This window comes from Camellia sinensis, chromosome 13, assembly GCF_055761805.1.
Source record: "Camellia sinensis isolate YWXY chromosome 13, ASM5576180v1, whole genome shotgun sequence".
Classification (NCBI taxonomy): domain Eukaryota; kingdom Viridiplantae; phylum Streptophyta; class Magnoliopsida; order Ericales; family Theaceae; genus Camellia; species Camellia sinensis.
In genome coordinates, this window is record NC_138973.1 from 144,389,710 (window position 1) to 144,411,621 (window position 21,912).

Here is a 21,912-nt window from a genome sequence, read left to right on the forward strand (position 1 = left end):
TCATCCATTTTCTCTCATATCCTGTAATAACCCGACCCTCGTATAAGTTTTCTAATATATTCCCAGTTCTTGTTTTAAGTTTTTGAATGCTCACCGTGAAATTCTATGAGAAATTAGGGATAAGAAAGTGAACTCCATGTTTAAGGCATGTTTAAGGGAGTCTATCTGTTTAACAAGACAAGTATCTGTTACATGAGAATGCTTAAATCAGAAATTGGAAGCCTTAGAGGCTTAATTATCCGAAATTGATTTCACATATGTAATCAGCATAATTTTTAAGTAATATTAAGCGCTTCTGTGAAATTTCAATTTGGGGATGCTTAAACGATTAATTTTCGTCCCTATTCAAGCTTTATATATATATATACATGCTTATAAGAGTCTTATTGACCTTAAGACTTAGGAATCATACATCTCCTGAGAGAAGGTGAGGAGAGAAAGAAATTAAAGGGTAGAGGGAGGAGATCATAAAAAAGGTTGGGAATTTGAGGAAGTTTAAGCACAAGGTATGTATAAGGCTATCTCAATTAACTCCCATAACTCTTCTTCTTAGGATGTGTGAAATACCCTCATGATCATGTCACTTAGGGGTTGAAATGATGATTCTATATGTGTGTAAGAAGTTAATGGACAAGATAACCTTACTTGGTTGTTTGATTCAATTGAAATTAACCATGGAGAAGTTATATTTTATCTTCTTACTTTGAACTCAAGTGTGTGAGCATGGCTTTATGTCAAAGTATGCTTATGGGCATGTAAAGAAAGAACTCTTATGGACTTGTGTATGTTGAACTAAAGTATATTAGTTTGATGTATGTAATTGTCATTGTATTTATATGAATTTGGGTCATGTTTTACCAATTAGGAAAGTTATTTTGAGCCTTGTTCATGTTTTCCAAAAGGTGGGATTTTGTAAGAATTTTCGGACAATTTTGGGCAGAATCGCCGCACGTGCGGAGGTCATGGCCGCACGTGCGAGAGGTGCTGCCGCACGTGCGGGAGTCATGGCCGTACGTGCGGGAAATGGTGAAAAACAAGGGCTTGGCCACTGTCTAAAAGGCACGTGCGGGACATTTTGCCGCATGTGCGGGAGAGCTTGCCGCACGTGCGGGGCTCACAGCCGCACGTGCGGCCCATGCTGAAAAACGTGGATTGCACCGTTTTACGTGTAGAACCCTCTAATGTTGTCGGAATATGTATTTGATGTCTTTTAATATGTATAAATTCCTTCGAAGTAAAATGAAACAGAAAGTAATTTGATATGAAAAGGAAACTAAATTGTAAAGGTTGAATGTGTGCAGGGCACACTCCGGGAGGAACAAGCACATCATCACAACACTGTGAGTAGTAGTATCATTATCCACTTTACATATGGCCAACGATTCTTATTAGCATTTTGTTTGCGCACGATATGAAACTATGTTAATGTTTCAAGTGTGTATGTATGAAAAAGAGAAAGAAAAAAAAAGAAATGGAAAAGATGAAGTACCTTCCTTCTATAAGATTCTGGGCCTACGGCCATTCAATATGAGTTGTTATGATATGAAACAAAGTGCTACACGGAACTAAGTGCTACGACGTGAGCCACCTCTAGAATCCGTGTGAGACACCTCTTGAGTTCGTATAAGTATGTTTAAGGGCTTTATGCCGTCATGTTTAAGGGCTTTATGCCATCATGTTAAGGGCTTTATGCCGCCATGTTTAAGGGCTTTATGCCATCATGTTAAGGGCTTTATGCCGCCATGTTTAAGGGCTTTACACCGCCATGTTTAAGGGCTTTATGCCGCCATGTTTAAGGGCTTTATGCCATCATGTTCAAGGGCATTATGCCACCATGTTCACGGGCTTTAAGCCATTATGATTTAAGATATGATGTTTCAAGCTTTTATGTTCAAGTTTGGGCCTTAGGCCGTTATGAAATGAACACAGAATCAGGCTAACCATGTGATCTCTGCACTTCCATATGTATTGATATATGTCATGTCTCAAGTTAAGCATTGTTTCATTTAAATATTACTATTCACTGAGCCTGGCTCACTCTCTATATGTCTGTTTCGGTAGGTAACCAACCAGGTAGTTAGTTCTAACCCATGACGCCCGGTTTCTTTTGTCAACCTTCGTATGTCCAGGCACTATCCAAGGCCACTTATTTTGTGAAGTTTGTTGAGTGTTGGCTTACTTTTGATTGGCCACCTAAGGATGAATGTATATAACTTCAATAGTTTTGTACATGCCCGATTATAGGGCTGGGTATGTATATGTGTTTGTGTATAAGTACTGCTAAGGAATATTTTTGGACTTTATCGGCCTATTATGGTGCATGTGACGTATGAGATCCTGGCATATTAGAAATAGCTCAATGGAGTTTGTTTGGTTTAATAGTCTTTTAATATTTTGTGCTTCCAATAAGGCCCAATATGCTATATATACCAGGTTATATGTCTGTTTTTGAATGGGTCATGCCCGAACTTTTAGAGGCAAGTTTGGGGTTGACAAGTGGTATCAGAGCACGAGTTGCTATCTCACACACGGATCCATTGGGCTTTAGGGTGTCTAGAAAAGCTTTAGGCATCTTGCATGAGATTCTAAAAGTATGTGAAAGAGCGATGGCAACGTTAAGTCTACTCTGATAATGCTAACACTTTTGAAATATGTCTATTGTGTATAAATGATTATTGTGTAGGCAATGGTGAGAACAAGGACAGAAGATGCTACTTCTGCCTGGCTGGATAGAATGGAGAGAATGATTATGGAAATGGCGGAGACCCTACAGCAACAACAGCAACAGCCATAACAACCACCACCACCACCACCACCACCGGTACCTCCACTGGCAATGCAAGATTTCCATGTTGAAGACCGGACTATCACCCTTACTAAGGAGTTTAAAAAGATGAAACCGCTATCCTTCAAAGGAAGAATAGAACCAATGAAAGCTGAGGCGTGGGTGTTGGGAATAGAGAAGTTATTCGAAGTCTTTCCCTACACAGAAGCTCAAAAGGTGCAACTGGCTGCCTTTACTCTTGAGGATGAGGCACGCAGATGGTGGATGCTTACGAGAACTGTACACCAAGGATTGACATGGGACAGATTCTTAGAATTGTTTTATGACAAGTACTTCCCTCAAAGCATGCGGGTTAAGAAGGTAACAGAATTCGAAACTCTCAGGCAAGGGAACAAAACCGTCGCCGAATACGAAGCCCAATTTACGGAATTAGCTCGGTTTGCACCTCATATGGTGGACACGGATTATAAGAATCCGCGTAAATTTGAAGGGGGATTGCGGAGCGCTATCTTGGATAAGGTCAACATGTTGAAGTTACCCACATACGTTGATGTGTTGGAGAGGGCTGTTATAGCGGAAGGGAATCTCGCTACTCAGAGTCGAATTTCGGAATGGAAAGGGAAGAGGCAAAATACTCAATGGTCGAAGGGATCACCTACTCCGCCAAACATGAAGCAAACTTTAGGGAATTTAAATACTACTACCCCTAGCCAGGACTTAATGCCGACTTGTCCGGAATGTGGGAAGAAGCATCGTGGGACGTGCTATCGGAAGTCTGGAGCCTGTTTTTAGTGTGGTAAGACGGGTCATTTGATCAAGGATTGCCCTCAAAGAAGTCAACAGAGTAATAATAGGACCGCTACAAGTTCAGTGGGGTCTGCACCAACTTCTAACACCAAGGCAACTGCTAAACCTACTAATAATAAAGACACTGCGAGACAGGGCAGGGTGTTCGCATTGGTTCCGGGAGATGTGCAAAATGCGGCAACAGTGGTGTCATGTACATTTATTGTTCACGGTCATTTCGCTCATGTATTATTTGATTCTGGCTCCACCCACTCTTTTGTGTCGAAACTATTTGCTCCTAATTTAGATAAAACTAAAGAAAAATTATCTTATATGTTGTGTGTGTCTTCACCTTTGGGAGGCCCTATGATTTGTACTTCTGTATATGCTGCTTGTGAACTCCAACTTGGGGATATTCGGGTATATGCCAATTTGTTACCTCCTGATATGGCCTATTTCGATATTATTCTGGGAATGGACTGGTTGGGTGAATATGGTGCAACTATAGATTGTTTGACTAAACAAATCAGTTTCCACCCTCCGGGACAATCAGGGTCTACCTTTCAGGGACATGGAGTGACTTCTCCACCTTATTTAATTTCCGCAGCAAGGGCTTGTAAATTAATTCAGAAAGGGTGTCAGGGGTACTTATGCAGTGTTCTAGAGGGGCAAGTGGTGAATGGGAATACCGACATGATCCCAGTTGTCTGTGAATTTCCGGACGTTTTTCCAGAAGAATTACCAGGGCAGTTAATAGACCGTGAAATTGAGTTTACAATTGAAGTAGCACCGGGAACTCAACCCATTTCTAAGACTCCGTATAGAATGTCGCCAGCTGAGATGAAAGAATTGAAGATGCAGTTGCAAGATTTACTGGACAAGGGATTTATCCGTCCGAGTGTATCTCCGTGGGGTGCACCAGTTTTGTTTGTAAAGAAGAAGGATGGAACACTCCGGCTTTGTATCGATTACAGAGAACTTAACAAAGTCACAATCAAGAATAAGTATCCATTGCCAAGAATCGATGATCTATTTGATCAACTTCAAGGGGCACAGGTCTTTTCTAAGATTGATCTACGGTCTGGATACCATCAATTAAAAGTCAAAGCTGATGACGTTGAGAAGACAACTTTTCGAACTCGGTACGGTCATTATGAATTTTTGGTCATGCCTCTTAGAGTTACTAACGCCCCAGCAGCCTTTATGGATTTGATGAACCGCGTCTTTAAGTCCTATTTGGATGAATTTGTGGTGGTCTTTATTGACGATATCCTCATTTATTCAAAGAATGCGGAAGCTCATGAGACCCATCTTTGCTTAATTCTTCAAACCCTCCGGGAAAAGAAATTGTATGCAAAGCTAAAGAAATGTGAATTCTGGCTACTCGAGGTGGCATTTCTGGGGCATATTATCACAAAGGAAGGAGTTTCTGTTGATCCACACAAAATTGAGGCGATTGTGAAATGGCCGACGCCTACCAATGTGACCGAAGTGCGTAGTTTTATGGGGTTAGCTGGCTATTACAGAAGATTTGTTCAAGATTTTTCTAAAATTGCTGTGCCACTTACACAATTGACTCGAAAGGGAGTTGCATATGAATGGTCAAAAGAGCGGGAATCTGCTTTCCAAGAATTGAAGATGAAGTTAACCACAGCTCGAGTTCTGGCTTTACCGTCTGGCACCGAAGGGTTTGTAATTTACAGTGATGCGTCCCATAAAGGATTAGGGTGTGTGCTTATGCAAGGTGGAAGGGTTATCGCCTATGCTTCACGACAGCTTAAACCCTATGAAAAGAATTATCCCACGCATGATCTTGAGCTCACGGCGGTAGTTTTTGCTTTAAAGATATGGCGGCACTATTTGTATGGTACTACCTGTGAAGTTTACACCGACCACAAAAGTCTCAAGTACCTTTTTACCCAGAAGGAATTGAACATGCGGCAACGTCGGTGGTTAGAGTTAATTAAAGACTACGATTTACAGATCCATTATCATCCTGGTAAGGCCAACACGGTTGCAGATGCTCTTAGTCGGAAAAATATGGGAAATTTGGCTAACCTGTTTACGGAGCAAAAGGAATTGGTAAGGGAATTGGATAAAATGAGTGTGGAGTTTAAGATACATGGACAGGAAACAGTACTAGCAGCAGTAATGGCTCAACCGACTTTACTTGAAGAGATCAAGTTACATCAAATGGAGGATGATACTCTAAAGAAGGTATGTGATGAGTTAGAGGTAAAACCAAAACCGGGATTTAGTTTAGAGGATTCGGTTCTCAAATTCCAAAGTCGAGTATGTGTCCCCAATGTGTTGAAGCTTAAACAGAAACTGATGGAAGAAGCACACACTTCAAGATTCGCAATACGTCCAGGGAGTACCAAAATGTACTGAGATTTGAAACAAAATTTTTGGTGGCCAAGTATGAAGAAAGAGATCGCGGAGTTCGTCTCTAAATGTTTGCAATGTCAGCAAGTGAAAGCGGAGCATCAGAGGCCAGCAGGGTTACTACAGCCCCTTCCAATCCCAGAATGGAAGTGGGAACATTTGAGCATGGATTTCGTCGTGGGGTTACCACGGACTCCTCGAGGCATGGATTCAATATGGGTCATTGTGGACCGATTAACTAAGTCCGCCCATTTCTTACCTGTGAAGACTCAATATAATGCAGACAAATTGGCAGTAATTTATGTGAACGAAATTGTAAGGCTGCATGGTGTACCGGTCTCAATTGTGTCAGATAGAGATCTGAAGTTTGTTTCCAGATTTTGGCAGAGTTTACAAGAAGCCATGGGTACCGAGTTAAAGTTCAGCACAGCTTTTCATCCTCAGACTGACGGGCAATCTGAAAGAATGATACAGACTCTAGAGGATATGCTCCGAATGTGTGTGTTAGATTTTCAAGAAAGTTGGGAAACCCACCTACCATTGATAGAGTTCGCATACAACAATAGTTACCACTCAAGTATTGAAATGGCACCCTATGAAGCTCTGTATGGAAGACCATGTCGTTCTCCCGTATGTTGGGCTGAAGTTGGAGATAAATCCTTACTCGGGCCTGAAATTGTTCAGTTGACCACTGAAAAGGTTAAAATTATTCGGGAGAGATTGAAAACTGCTCAAAGTAGACAGAAAAGTTATGCAGACAACCGACGGAGGAACTTAGAATTTAAAGCGGATGATCATGTTTTTATAAAGGTCACTCCGATGAAAGGCCACCCAAGGTTTGGAAAAAGAGGTAAATTGACACCCCGCTATGTTGGTCCCTTTCAAATTCTAGAAAGAGTAGGTCCAGTAGCCTACCGAGTTGCTCTCCCGCCGAATATGAGTCAAGTACATAATGTGTTTCATGTCTCTATGCTTCGCGGATACCTTCCGGATCCGTCACACGTCATTGATTACCACCAAATTGAATTGGAATGCAAGCTAACTTATGAGGAAAAACCAATCCGCATATTGGACCGACAAGTGAAACAATTACGAAATCGAGAAATTCCAATGGTAAAAGTGGAATGGCAAGAGCATCACGGAACTAACGCGACTTGGGAAAGAGAGGAGGAAATGCAACGTCAGTATCCACATTTGTTCCTACCCTAAGGTAAAACAAGTTTGAGGGACCAAACTTATTTAAGGGGGGGAGAGTGTAATAACCCGACCCTCGTATAAGTTTTCTAATATATTCCCAGTTCTTGTTTTAAGTTTTTGAATGCTCATCGTGAAATTCTATGAGAAATTAGGGATAAGAAAGTGAACTCCATGTTTAAGGCATGTTTAAGGGAGTCTATCTGTTTAACAAGACAAGTATCTGTTACATGAGAATGCTTAAATCAGAAATTGGAAGCCTTAGAGGCTTAATTATCCGAAATTGATTTCACATATGTAATCAGCATAATTTTTAATTAATATTAAGCGCTTCTGTGAAATTTCAATTTGGGGATGTTTAAACAATTAATTTTCGTCCCTATTCAAGCTTTATATATATATATATATACATGCTTATAAGAGTCTTATTGACCTTAAGACTTAGGAATCATACATCTCCTGAGAGAAGGTGAGGAGAGAAAGAAATTGAAAGGTAGAGGGAGGAGATCATCAAAAAGGTTGGGAATTTGAGGAAGCTTAAGCACAAGGTATGTATAAGGCTATCTCAATTAACTCCCATAACTCTTCTTCTTAGGATGTGTGAAATACCCTCATGATCATGTCACTTAGGGGTTGGAATGATGATTCTATATGTGTGTAAGAAGTTAATGGACAAGATAACCTTACTTGGTTGTTTGATTCAATTGAAATTAACCATGGAGAAGTTATATTTTATCTTCTTACTTTGAACTCAAGTGTGTGAGCATGGCTTTATGTCAAAGTATGCTTATGGGCATGTAAAGAAAGAACTCTTATGGACTTGTGTATGTTGAACTAAAGTATATTAGTTTGATGTATGTAATTGTCATTGTATTTATATGAATTTGGGTCATGTTTTACCAATTAGGAAATTTATTTTGAGCCTTGTTCATGTTTTCCAAAAGGTGGGATTTTGCAAGAATTTTCGGACAATTTTGGGCAGAATCGCCGCACGTGCGGGGGTCATGGCCACACGTGCGGGAGGTGCTGCCGCACGTGCGGGAGTCATGGCCGCACGTGTGGGAAATGGTGAAAAACAGGGGCTTGGCCACTGTCTAAAAGGCACGTGCGGGACATTTTGCCGCACGTGCGGGAGAGCTTGCCGCACGTGCGGGGCTCACAGCCGCACGTGCGGCCCATGCTGAAAAATGTGGATTGCTCCGTTTTGCATGTAGAACCCTCTAATGTTGTCAGAATATGTATTTGACGTCTTTTAATATGTATAAATTCCTTCGAAGTAAAACGAAACATAAAGTAATTTGATATGAAAAGGAAACTAAATTGTAAAGGTTGAATGTGTGCAGGGCACACTCTGGGAGGAACAAGCACATCATCACAACACTGTGAGTAGTAGTATCACTATCCACTTTACATATGGCTAATGATTCTTATTAGCATTTTGTTTATGCATGATATGCAACTATGTTAATGTTTCAAGTGTGTATGTATGAAAAAGAGAAATAAAAAAAAAAAAGAAATGGAAAAGATGAAGTACCTTCCTTCTATAAGATTCTGGGCCTACGGCCATTCAATATGAGTTGTTATGATATGAAACAAAGTGCTACACGGAACTAAGTGCTACGACGTGAGCCACCTCTAGAATCCGTGTGAGACACCTCTTGAGTTCGTATAAGTATGTTTAAGGGCTTTATGCCGCCATGTTTAAGGGCTTTATGCCATCATGTTAAGGGCTTTATGCCGCTATGTTTAAGGGCTTTACGCCGCCATGTTTAAGGGCTTTATGCTGCCATGTTTAAGGGCTTTATGCCATCATGTTCAAGGTCATTATGCCACCATGTTCACGGGCTTTAAGCCATTATGATTTAAGATATGATGTTTCAAGCTTTTATGTTCAAGTTTGGGCCTAAGGCTGTTATGAAATGAACACAGAATCAGGCTAACCATGTGATCTCTGCACTTCCATATGTATTGATATATGTCATGTCTCAAGTTAAGCATTGTTTCATTTAAATATTACTATTCACTGAGCCTGGCTCACTCTCTATATGTCTGTTTCTGTAGGTAACCAACCAGGTGGTTAGTTCTAACCCATGGCGCTCGGTTTTCTTTTGTCAACGTTCGTATGTCCAGGCACTATCCAAGGCCACTTATTTTGTGAAGTTTGTTGAGTGTTGGCTTACTTTTGATTGGCCACCTAAGGATGAATGTATATAACTTCAATAGTTTTGTACATGCCCGATTATAGGGCTGGGTATGTATATGTGTTTGTGTATAAGTACTGCTAAGGAATATTTTTGGACTTTATCGGCCTATTATGGTGCATGTGACGTATGAGATCCTGGCATATTAGAAATAGCTCAATGGAGTTTGTTTGATTTAATATTCTTTTAATATTTTGTGCTTCCAATAAGGCCCCATATGCTATATATACCAGGTTATATGTCTGTTTTTGAATGGGTCATGCCCGAACTTTTAGGGGCAAGTTTGGGGTGTGACATTCCCCCCCCCCCCTCTTTTTTTTCTTGAAAAACCTAGTTAAGAAACTCTAGATTTCATCAAGATAGAGCAAGAATCCATTTTTGCTCCTTTATTAAAGATGTTATCCTCATCAAAAGCTACATTTTTAAACGATTAGATCATGGTATTTCAAGAGCTCATTGGGTGGACCTTCATCTTTTCTTATGCAACCTTGAGGTAGGAATATCTTTACCCTTGTATATCCACATTTTGGTTTAAATATACATGAATCTAAAGGTGTATGGGTTGTTAAGATAAATGTATATGTATATATATATATGGGTTGTATATATAGAAATGCTTTATGAAATTGATGATGGATTATGATATTAACTATGAAATAATGTGTAAATATACTTGAATCAAGGGAAATGAATGAGTGGAAGGAGAAGCCCCAATTCTCATGTGAACCCTAGGGTTTTGTTCTTGATTTTGGGTTGAATGGATTTGAATGTGCAAAAATTGGGAAATTCTTGAAATGGTTGAGATGGTATAAGGAAATTTAAATGTTATAGAGTGTGTTGAGGTGCCCACTTGTCGGTCGTGAGAGGACGACAAAATGTGGGGCTATGTTTGAGGTGCCCACTGTCCAGTCTGTGTAAGGGTGGCAAAATGTGGGGATGTGTGAGGCTTCCACTAGCCGGTTCGTGTGAGGACGACAAAAGTGGAAAGGTTTAAGGTGTCTACGTACCATCCATGTGAGAATGGAAAAGTGTGGTGGTTGATTACACATGGTGGTTACAAAATAATGAGAGGAGTATATAAAAGAATCTTGTTCATTTATAATTGATTCATACATGTTTTCATCAAATGTTTATATACCTAGTTAAAGTTATTCACTATTGGGCAAAATGCTCATTCCTATCTACTAATTTTTCAGGAATCGAAGAACCCCAAACCCGTGAGGGAAGTAAGATGTGATGAAAAAAAATGAAGTTTCTACTTTTCTTATTATTTTTATTTATTTATTTATATTTTTTTTGCAAGGACTTCTCTTTTGTAAATTAAAACCATAATGAAGCTTGGAACTCTTTTGTTTATTTTGGATTTGGACTTGTAAATTGTGTTTTGTAAAGTTTCCAATGTAATTGTTTTGAAATCTTCTTTAGCCCATTGAACAGGGATGAACAATATGTAATTGTTTGTAAACCGATCTGCAGTTCAATGAGAATGAGAATTATTTTGATAGAATTGTGTGTATGTTTGAGGGGTATGTGTATGCCGACTGTTATGTGGAAAGATTTTGGTGGAGTGTTACAAGTCTCAACTTCATTCTTGAAAAGAATAAGTTTATCAATTGCCTCATCTTTGCCTTTAAGCAATTACACATAACAGTATTTAGTGCAATCATCAACAAAAGTGATGAAGTCTTGTTGCCACAACGTGATTGTATGACTTTCAAGTCACACACATCACTATGCACCAAATCTAAAGGCTCGGTACTTCTTTCAATAGAATGAAACGAAGTTCTTGTCAATTTTGAATCTACACAAGTTTTACACTTGTGATTTGGATTAATCTTGAAAGATGGTATGCGATCTAAGTTGATTAATCTACGCAAAGAGTCAAAATTTAAATGACCCAGTCTACCATGCCATTAATTAGGGGACTCAAATATATAAGAAGAAGAAGAAGCTTTCTCATTAATTTTCAGGACAAGAGCCATTACATTGAGCTTAAACATACCACCCGACATATACCCTTTCCCCACATAAACCCCGCTCTTGGTCAATATGACCTTATCAGCCTCAAACACCATGCGGAAGCCATGCTTGCTTAAGAGTGACCCCGAGACAAGGTTCTTACGAATGTCTGGCACAAATAGGACATCGTTCAGAGTCAGCTCTTTTCTTGAAGTCATTTTCAGGACCACCTTTCTTTTACCCTCACCAGTTGAGATCGCAGAATTCCCCATAAACAACTTCTTACCATTTGAAACCAGTTCAAAAGTTGTGAACATCTTCTTCTAAGCACATATGTGGTAAGTGGCACCAGTGTCCACCTACCATTCCTTCGGGTTTGACCCTACAATGTTCACTTTCGAGACGACAGTTGCCAGATGCATGTCGTTCATATCTTGTGATAGATCCTCCATCTCAACCATGTGAGCCTGACTTTTGTTTTGTGAAGGGTACTTCTTGTAAGCCTTCTTCTTCTTGTGGCAGTCAACCGCCTGATGCCCATCGCTTCCACAGTTGAAGCACTTTTCATTAAACCTATAAGTAGGTTCCTGTGGCTTGTAGACTGGCCTTTTAGAGACACCACCTCTCGCCCCTAACTTCGAGCTTTTTCATGTCGCTGGTTTTTCCTTCACCCCCGAGGACTGGCCATGCTCAACCATGTTTTCTTTCACCGTGGAGGTACTCCCCCTTTCTTCCTGCTGTCTTCCTCAGTATGAAGCCTGACAACGAGCTCTTCGATTGTCATCTTCTTTCACTTAAGCTTTAAGTAGTTCTTGAAGTCTTTCCAGCCGTTAGACAGCTTTTCAATCAACGCAGCTGCCTGGAATGATTCACTCAGGAATATTCCTCTGTATGAATCTCGTGCAGAATTACTTGGAACTCTTGGGCTTGACTAATGACAATTTTTGAGTCCACTATTTTGAAGTCCAGAAACTGGCCAATGACAAATTTATTTGCCCCAGCATCTTTGGTCTTGTACTTCTTGTCCAAAGCATCCGACAGCTCCTTTGCCAACTTCTTGGCATAAAACACGTTGAAAAGTGAATCTGCCAAGCCATTCAAAACATAGTTCTGGCAAAGGAAGTCTGACTGCTTCCAAGCATCTAGAGCCATGAGCTTCTATTTGTTTTGCTCATTCTCCTCTACGGTTGGTGGATCTTCACTCAAAACCTTGCAAGGCTTAGAGTAGTCAGGTAGAATAGCATCTTCTACTGCCACCTTTTGAAATTCACTCCCATGAACTTGTTCGGGCGCTCATGATGGTTGAACGAGCCTCCCGGAACAGCAGGAGTAACAACAAGGTTGACCATAGAGGTCATAGCGACCGGGTTGACCATAGAGGTCACGACAGTAAGGGTTGGCAAGCCAGTTGCCCCGGGGTTTTGATCCCTACAAACATTAGCAGCAGCAACAGCGTTGGTGACAATTGCCATTTTTGAAAAATACAACAGAATTTCACTATTCTACATTCCAGAAATTAAATTTAACATTAGAAAATTCCAAAGTTGGCAATTTAATTCAAAACTAGTCTCACCACTTCCCTAGAGTTGAACATGGTAATGAATGTTTCCAAGAAGACTGGAGGGGTCACATTGGTCCCACTTAAAACCCAGTAAACCTTAGACAAAACTTTCAAGAGCATGTTGACTCCTAGTCCATAGGAAACAATTTTTAGAATTAATTTTTCCAAGGGCCAAACTAGGTTAAAACAAATCAAGATCCAAACTTACAAGCAATTTAAAAATTGCTAACCAAATTACAAGCAATGAAAAAAATTGCTATAGCAATTACACACATATAAAATGCTTCCAACATGCTAAGCAAACAACCTTGCTTAAAATAAAATAGGCAAGTAACCACTACTAAATCTCAAGCAAAAAATTGCTTCAATGATAAAGACAGTAACCAATCCATAAGGATTTCAATTAGTCCAAAAAATTCTTTCCACGCTTAGGTATATTCCTGTTCAACACAAAGGTTAGTAGTCCAAACATTTTTGTTTTGACATCCCAAATACTATTCATTTGGTTTTGTATTTGTTTTTTCAATCCCTTTCGAATAGGTATTCTTGTAAATATAATAAATCACTTGAAACCATCTAGAAAACTATTTAATAACAAAATTAACTAATCAATTAAAATGCTAGATGAGTTACAAAAATCAATCTATATAGGAATTGAATTAAAAGTTAATAGTCAAGAGTTATATATATATATATATATATATAATTATTACACAAGTTACAAAGCCTTATACCTACTAAATAATTAAAATTCTAACCATGAGTTACATATGAATTTAATTCACAATAAACATGTAAATAAATATAGACAAGTTACAAAAATAAAATTTATAGCTCCACAATTATAATTTTTAATTAGCAAGAGTTACATATGAACTTATTACACATTAAACATGTAAATAAATATAGACGATTAACATGTAAATAAATAATTCTAGAAATTACAAAACAACTAACATGCAAATTACACTAAAAAATTAGAAAGTAATTAGCATGCAAATTAGATTATTATAGAGGTCAAAAAAAAAATGTTCTTATAAACTGGAAAAATTAAAACGTAACATTTCAAATCTTAATTCCAATCATGCATTCTCAAAAAAAAAAAAAAAAAAAAAAAGTAGACAATACAATTCTTTGAAATAGTTCCGGTTAAGTATGAATTAATATTTTATATTCATACATTAATAATAACAAACAACTACTATGCAATAGTAGGCAATAAAAATGAAAACAATGGCATTCAAATCATATGAATTTTATATTCCAATCATGACTATCATAGAAGTTGTGGGCAAAAATTATATTATGCAAATATGACACGGAAACCAAAGAAACTAGGCATTGTAACCAAAGCAATTCAGAGTGGCATGCTAGGGATTAAAACTACTTGACCTTAGATATTTTATGACTATGGGTCAACGCAACATCATGCAAAATCAAATTTTGTTTTATTTACCGTAACAGAATGAGTACTAATCGAATTTTAAATGAATCTAATCAATCAATTTCATGGAAAATATATATAATAAAAATTTGTTTTAAGTTTGTTGTATAAAATTTAGTGGTTATATAGAACAAATAGATTCATATATTAACAATCTAAATTCCATGCTGAAAATTATAATTAGACTGAACAGAAATCCACAATAAAATAAAACTAGCAAAAGGAAACATACCGAAACCTGCATAGATAGTCTCCTTAAAACAGATTCGTCGCTTTACCGGTTAGGTGCTGGAGGGTGTTCGACGTCTGTCTCTCAGGATACGATGGTTGGACCAGCTACAACAATGCACCGATTGAGTAGCTTTGGAGAACAGAATTATGGTAGCATACTCTCACTAGGAAGAATATAAAATTGGAGGAAAACTTATGAAAACAGGAAGAGCAAATTTTCTGGTAGTGAAAAAGGAAGGAGAGTGCCTCCTTTTATACACATGGAGGGAGAGTGGAAAAGACTCTTGCCATCAAGGCCTATCACAAATGCAGAAATGAATTATGTATTAAACTAGCAAAACTGCTGGATTAATCCATCATCATTATAGAGGAGTTACACACATTTTATATACCTGTGTGATGTGTATAATTCTGCAGCCCACAACTCTGGCTTGGCCCAAAAAGATTAAGATAGGTGGGCCAAGCCCAACCATACTCAATTCAAGCCTCAGCCCAAGATCAAGATCCACGGACCACGGACTTGGACTCGGCCCCGACTTGGTCCGGGCGGGCTGGCGACACGTATTGTAGCTTACTTTTGTGTTCCTTTCGGATACGATAGCCCTACAGTTCAGACTCCCGTGGTTCTTAATCTAATCTCATAAGTGCAATGTCAAATAGATAAAAACAAAAGAGTCCAAATACGGAAAATCTTTTGAAAAATCAATTTTGAATCAAAATGCAAAAAATGGACTGCTTTGCCCGATTACAGAGTCACCACCTAAATATTTTTGGAAAATTTAGAAAACTCATGACTCGTGCCAAAGGCCACTTATCCGTCATCACCAAAGTGTCTCGGCTCGGGAACTTAGGTACGAGAGGGGAAGGTCATGAATTGAACACCCCCCGCTCGACCAATCAAAGATCGGCCTTTACTAGTCATGATGTGATTCTTATTTATATTATATGCTCTTGTTCTGATTATTAGGCTATCATTTTCATGTGTTGCACACAAGTATAGACTAATTTGCAAAAATTGGAACACTTTGATTTCAAGTTTGTTTGAAAATTGTTTCAAATATATACCACTTGAAAACGTGATCTTATATGCACATTACTCAAATTATCCCAATTCAAGCAATTAGCCTTCATCCACAGGCACTCAAGCAAGTATATCAATTAAGCACTTAACCTCATGGTAATCATGCTTGACATGGCAACAATCACACACATGCAGTTTGCTAAAGCAATAAATGCTCACCTAGTACTTCGAGGCGAGCCAAAACAAGCAAAATAATTAGAAAACATGCATGAATTAGTCTATACTTGTGTGCAACACATAGTAATGATAGCCTAATAATCGAAACACGAGCATATAATGTAAATAAGAATCACATCATGACTAGTAGAGGCCGATCTTTGACCGGGCGAGCGGGGGTACTCAATTCATGACCTTCCCCTCTCGTACCTAAGTTCCCGAGCCGAGACACTTTGGTGATGACGGATAAGTGGCCTTTGGCACGAGTCATGGGTTCCCTAAATTTCTTAAAAATATTTAGGTGGCGACTTTGTAATCTGGCAAAGCAGTCCATTTTTGGCATTTTGATTCAAAATCGATTTTCCAAAAGATTTGTCAGATTTGGACTCTTTTGTTTTTATCTATTTCACATTGCACTTGTGAGATCAGATTCAGAACCACAAGAGTCCGAACTGTAGATCTATCGTATCCGAAAAGAGCACGAAAGTCAAACTACAACTTCTGGTGACTCTGCTGGAAAAAGATAGAGAACTTGACTCGAATTGCATGATGTAAAATTTTATCTACACTTACATGTTCTTTGCATTGCATTTGCATTAGTGTGCTTAAGTCATTGTGTTTGCCATCTGCTATTCCTGGACGATTTGCCGGAGGCTTGCCCAAAAGCTTGCCAAAAGGCTGACCGGTCGTGGGCTTTGCCATGTTGGGAAGACAACCTTTGGATCTGGACTACCGCTGTACCGTTTGATCCTCCTTTTCACTTCTCAGTGTTAGGTGTGAGAGGTATATTAGGTAGTCTTGCTGAGGTACCCTCTTTGACCAATCGACCTAGTGCATATAGTAAGTAAGCTAAAAACGTGGAGCAATTAAGCTAATAAACAAGCACAAGGAGGGGAGGCTATCCCCTCCATTTTTGGGACTTCAATACATGATTTTTAGCCTCTGAAAATCAGTGGTAAAAATCTTAAAACAGTTGATAAAAAGGTGAAAAACACAAGGGTAAAAGCCTATGAAACAAGATTCAAAGAAAGGTGATCCACCCCTCTACCTTTAATGGCTTTAAACCACAAGTTTCAGCCCAAAAATACAGGTGATAAACCACTCAAAAACAGCAACAAAAGATAAGAAAGAGATGGTACAAACGAACTAGAATGTATACCTCTTGAAGAGGAATGATCCCTTGAATTCCCAAACCACTAATTTCACACTCTCAAGTGCTAAAATGCAAGCTTAAGCACCTCAATAAAGATCCCTCAAGGTTTGGTTTAGATTGTCTAGGCAAAGGTTATGTAAGTTGCAAGGGACAGAGAGAAATGTAGAGAGAGAAATATTTTCCAAAACTTTTGCTCTCCAAATTTTTTCTAACCGTAAAAAAAAGAGAGGGAGTCATCTATACATAGAAATATATGAGACCACCTCAGAAATATCTATACAGACACAGCTAGTGCAGTGCATGCATCTGTGGAGACAGCTAGCACAGCTGGCAAAAAGATCTAAAAATACACACAAGTGGCCGACAGGCCACTAATAGTGGGCAATAGGTCCCTGGATGGTCAGGCCTGAAAAGCTGCTGTTTTGGTCCAAAACAAGGCACAAGGTTTGTAGGTTCAAAACTGAGGTTTCTTGCTAAGGAAATCAAGCATTTGATAACCGTACACATTTATCATTGAGTGATCAATCTGTCACATCCCGAACCCGCCCCTAAAAGTTCAGGCATGACCTATGCATACATGGGCATTAAACCTGATATACACAATATAGGGGGCCTGAACGGAAGCATAAAAAAAAAAACATAACAAAAACAAACTCCATTGAGCTATGACTATCATACCAGGATCACAGACATCATCACAGATAACTACTATACCAAAACATGCATCCGAGCATCGGTTACATACATATATATATATATATACAGATCCAGCCCTAGGATTGGGCGTATGGCAAAAATATTATTTACAGTCCAACTATAATCGACAACGAAAATACGAACCCAAAAGCCCAACAAAACTTCATTAGATGCACGGGCGTCTCCAAGTGCCTGATTATACTTAGGTTGACAAAAAGGAGACGGGTATCAGGTTTAGGACTGACCACCCGGCTGAGCACCTACAGAAACTGACAAATACAGAGTGAGCTACGCTCAGTGAATAATAGTATACTCAAAGTAAGCTACATATTATGTACTTCAGAGTTCACATGGTTAAGCCAAAGTTGTGTCACCTTCAGAACGGCCCTAGGCCCAGACATAACAGAATGACCATTGGCCCAGAAATAGCAAAACGGCCATTGGTCCAGAAATAGCAGAACGGCCATTGGCCCAGAAATAGCAGAACGGCCATTGGTCCAGAAATAGCAGAAATGTACACAAACTTCCTTCTCGTTTACATTCACATTACTTTGTAATCAACATACACGGAATGTAGTGATTTACGGAAAGCAAAACGATAATAACGTTAAGCATTAGCCGGTAAATGAAAGTGTGACCATTGCACTATTACTCACAGTGTTGTGGCGGGACGCGACTTCCTCCCGAAGTGTGTCCTACACACATAGAACTCACAATTTAGTTCAAACTCTTCTTAAATTCACATTCCAATCATTAATTTCCAGTACATTAAGAAGCACTTTACACAATTCAAATATTAGAGGGTCAAACAGGTCAAATGGAGCATTCCATGTTTTTCACCTTGGGCCGCACGTGCAGCTGTGAGCCCCGCACATGCGGCAAATGCTCCCACACGTGCGACAGTGATGCCTCGCACGTGCGGTTTAGACAGTGTTCAAGCCCAGAATTTAGCCCAATTGCCACACGTGCGGCAGTGACTCCCGCACGTGCGGCGATTATGCCCAAAACCTATCCGAAATTCATTCAAAATCCAACTTTTTGGTGGCATCAGCAAGGTCCAAACTAGATCTTTAAATTCCTAAAACATGGTCTAAACATCATGTAATTTAGGAGACACAACATGTGGGCACATGATTCCATAGTCAAACATAAATCTCATACAAAGTATTTTAAGCATCTATTCATTCTTGCCTCTTGCATTTCATGAGCATAACATAAACATGAAGAATTTTATACAATAAGGTCATCCAAGTCCATAATTGAGCATGATCATACATAGATAAGGGATAGGATGAAATGAGACACTAAATCAACCAACATCAACCTATTTTCTCAATTTATTCTATACACATCTCATATCAAAGAAAATTCTACTCATACACCACAAATTCCCATCCAAGACAAGAGAGGAGGTAATTAAGGTATAATCTACACAAAAATTTTACATACCTTGAGTTTAAGTCTCCCAAATTCTCAACCTCCTTGGATAATCTTCTTCACCCTACCTCTCAAACCCCTCTCTAACCCAATCTTTTCTCTCAAGAGATAATTGTCTCTAAGTCAAGATGTTTTAGGGACATAACACATAGATATATATATATATATATATATGATGTGAATAAGACAAAAAATCAATCGTTTGATCGTCCCAAATTGAAATTTCACCGAAATGCTTATTATTACCTAAAAATTATGCCGATCTTAAATGTAACATCAATTTCGAATTATCAAGCCTCTAAGGCTCCCAATTTCTGTTTTACACATTTAATTATAACAGATGCTTTCTTAACCAACAGATATAAACACAAAATTTGTCATTAAACATTTCCATGCATAAAATCAGAGACTTAAACATGTCAGAAACACATGCGAGGGTCAGGTTATTACACAATCAGTGACCCCCAAGTCTTAAGGGCCGTAAAAAATGGGGTGTCTACACACGCGCATGGCAATTTTTTCATAGTCAACTTAGACCACAGTCTTGCCTAAGTCCATCCTTGAAGTATCCATAACTCGTTTCCTTCAAAAAATCTGGATGCCCCAAAGGGCTCACACCCTTAGGCAAAAAATGGGATTTAAATACTCATCAATGCTCTCCTCTACAATCATTGTGGGATAGAAGGTTTCACACCTTTCCCAACACCTCTTTCATGAGACTAACTTAATGAGTCAATTTCTCATTCAAATTTTAATGGCTTTTTGTCACTCTTTGTGTGGTGTAAAGATTTCACTGCAAAGAATCTAAACTCACTTTAGTCCACCTCAATTGAGGATTAGCACCCACTTTAATATTGCATTAAAGTCACTGTAAACTATTAGTTTTCCAACAGGTTATGCATATACATGACGATGACAATAAAGGAACAAATACATAGTAGTCCTAGTGAAATGAAAATATTCGATAAGTATGGAATAGGTATGTGCACAAGTAACAATGAATGGGTAAAGTGCAAGTCAAATATTGACATATTAGTTGCCGAGATGATTTTTTTTTTAAATAAATAAATAAATAATTTGTTGTTTGAATGAAATGTTTGGATGAAAAGTGAGAATGGAAAAGGTTGAGAGGGTGCAAGTGAAGTCTGTGTGGAGTGGAAGTATAATTTGTATGAGGTGCAAATGTAGTGTGTGTGGGGTGCAAGTGTTGGAGGATTCAATGATTTGCAATTTTTCACATCTTGGTTATGCATAGACATGACAATGACATTTTATTTATAAATACATGGTAGTCCTAGTGAAATTAAAACATAACTCCTTAGTCATTTGGTTAAAAAAATCAACAGACAAGTAGATCTGTAGGAATGGGTGTCGTGTGCAAGTCCAACATTGACATCATAATAGGGGACATGTAAATATTGAAAAAAAAATGATTGTTTTGAATGAAATGACAATTTATTTATAAACACATGGTAATCTCCTAATGAGGCACAGTGGCCAAAGTAAAGAAACACTTTAATACAAAATTACCCCAAATCTTAGGTGTACACAAATTACATAATGACCCAATTCCAACAATGTATATCGTCATAGACATTTCATTAAACACTTAAAGGGCACAACATAATTACCTAACAAGTTCATATACAAGGATCCAACAACAACAATTATTTATGTTCTATGCATTTTAACAAATACTTAGCATGCAAGGATTCAGGCTTAAATCAATTTGTGCAGTTTCTTCCAATTGCAAACACTTAAATTAGTAGATACTTTATGTACATGGATTATTTCTATTTAAAGCATCAATATTGAACTCACATCAACTAAATTTAAGCAACACTTCAACATCTTACAAATCAATGAAGCCAACTAAACTTTTTGTTCTTCATGCATTTCACCTCAACTATAATTAGCATTTATATATGATTACAATTAGGTTAATCAATTACTTTTGGTTAAAGAGAGAAGCATGTACTAGCTTTACCTCTAAATTTAAGATATCATCCTTCAATTTTGCCAATGGAGCATGCAATGAGCCAAAGTGAAGGCACTGTAATATTTTGTCGACCGTCGTGGGGTTAGGACATAAAAAGGAATAGGGACAAAGATAATTGAATGAGCCAAATTGAAATCGACACAAGATAGAGGGAGAGACAGAGGCAGAGTAGAGCATAGAGTGGGAGATTAGCGTTTAACGTAGAGGGAGTGTGTGTGTGTGTGAGAGAGAGAGAGAGAGAGAGAGTGTGTGTGAAAATGGTGGCAGGGTTTGGAAAAAAAGAGAAAATGGTGGCTGGGTTTGGAAAAAAGGAGAAGAGATGAAAATGGTGTTGTTTTATTTGCAATATTCGATTCCCATGGGTTGGTAAAAAAGTTTCCACTGTCCAATCTTTTAGTAAATTGTAGTCATTCCCCATTAATTTGTTAATCTGATCTACTATTTCCACTGGACAGTAATTCTCCCAAATTATCTTTAAAACATATAACCAAATAAATTTTCAAATTTTATGTACTCCTTTTAGAAAATTATTATTCGAAATTGTTTCACAAATACAAACCAAACATGGCTACTAATTTTTTTTCCCTCATATTTTAACTATAAAAACCAAAAAAATATTAAAATCACCTATCCCCAAAACAACCCTTAATATTAAACAATGCTTCAAAAAGACATTTAACAGCTATCATTTTTTGTCTTGTTAAAATCTCAATATTTTCTTCTTCTTCTTCTTCTTCTTGGTCATGTGAAAATTAAACAGTAAAACTGGATTGTCAGTATCCCATAAAAAATGCTATGATTCAAAATTTGCTATTCAAATTTAATGATCATAACATTGAGAATT

The 21,912-nt window shown here is 38.2% G+C and overlaps 2 protein-coding genes across 2 annotated transcripts in view; one reads left to right on the plus strand and one right to left on the minus strand.

Moving 5' to 3' along the window:
• The window catches only part of LOC114318683 (uncharacterized), a 28,175-nt gene extending 6,818 nt beyond the window's left edge, over positions 1-21,357 (minus strand). The window contains exon 1 of the mRNA XM_082900964.1: positions 21,057-21,357. The gene's annotated coding sequence lies outside the window, so the exon portion shown is untranslated. The remainder of the gene's footprint in view (positions 1-21,056) is intronic.
• On the plus strand, positions 2,837-3,577 carry LOC114318694 (uncharacterized). The gene has a single exon (XM_028265621.2). The coding sequence runs from the start codon at positions 2,837-2,839 to the stop codon at positions 3,575-3,577; it is 741 nt and encodes a 246-aa protein (XP_028121422.2).
• Positions 21,358-21,912: the final 555 nt, after the last annotated feature.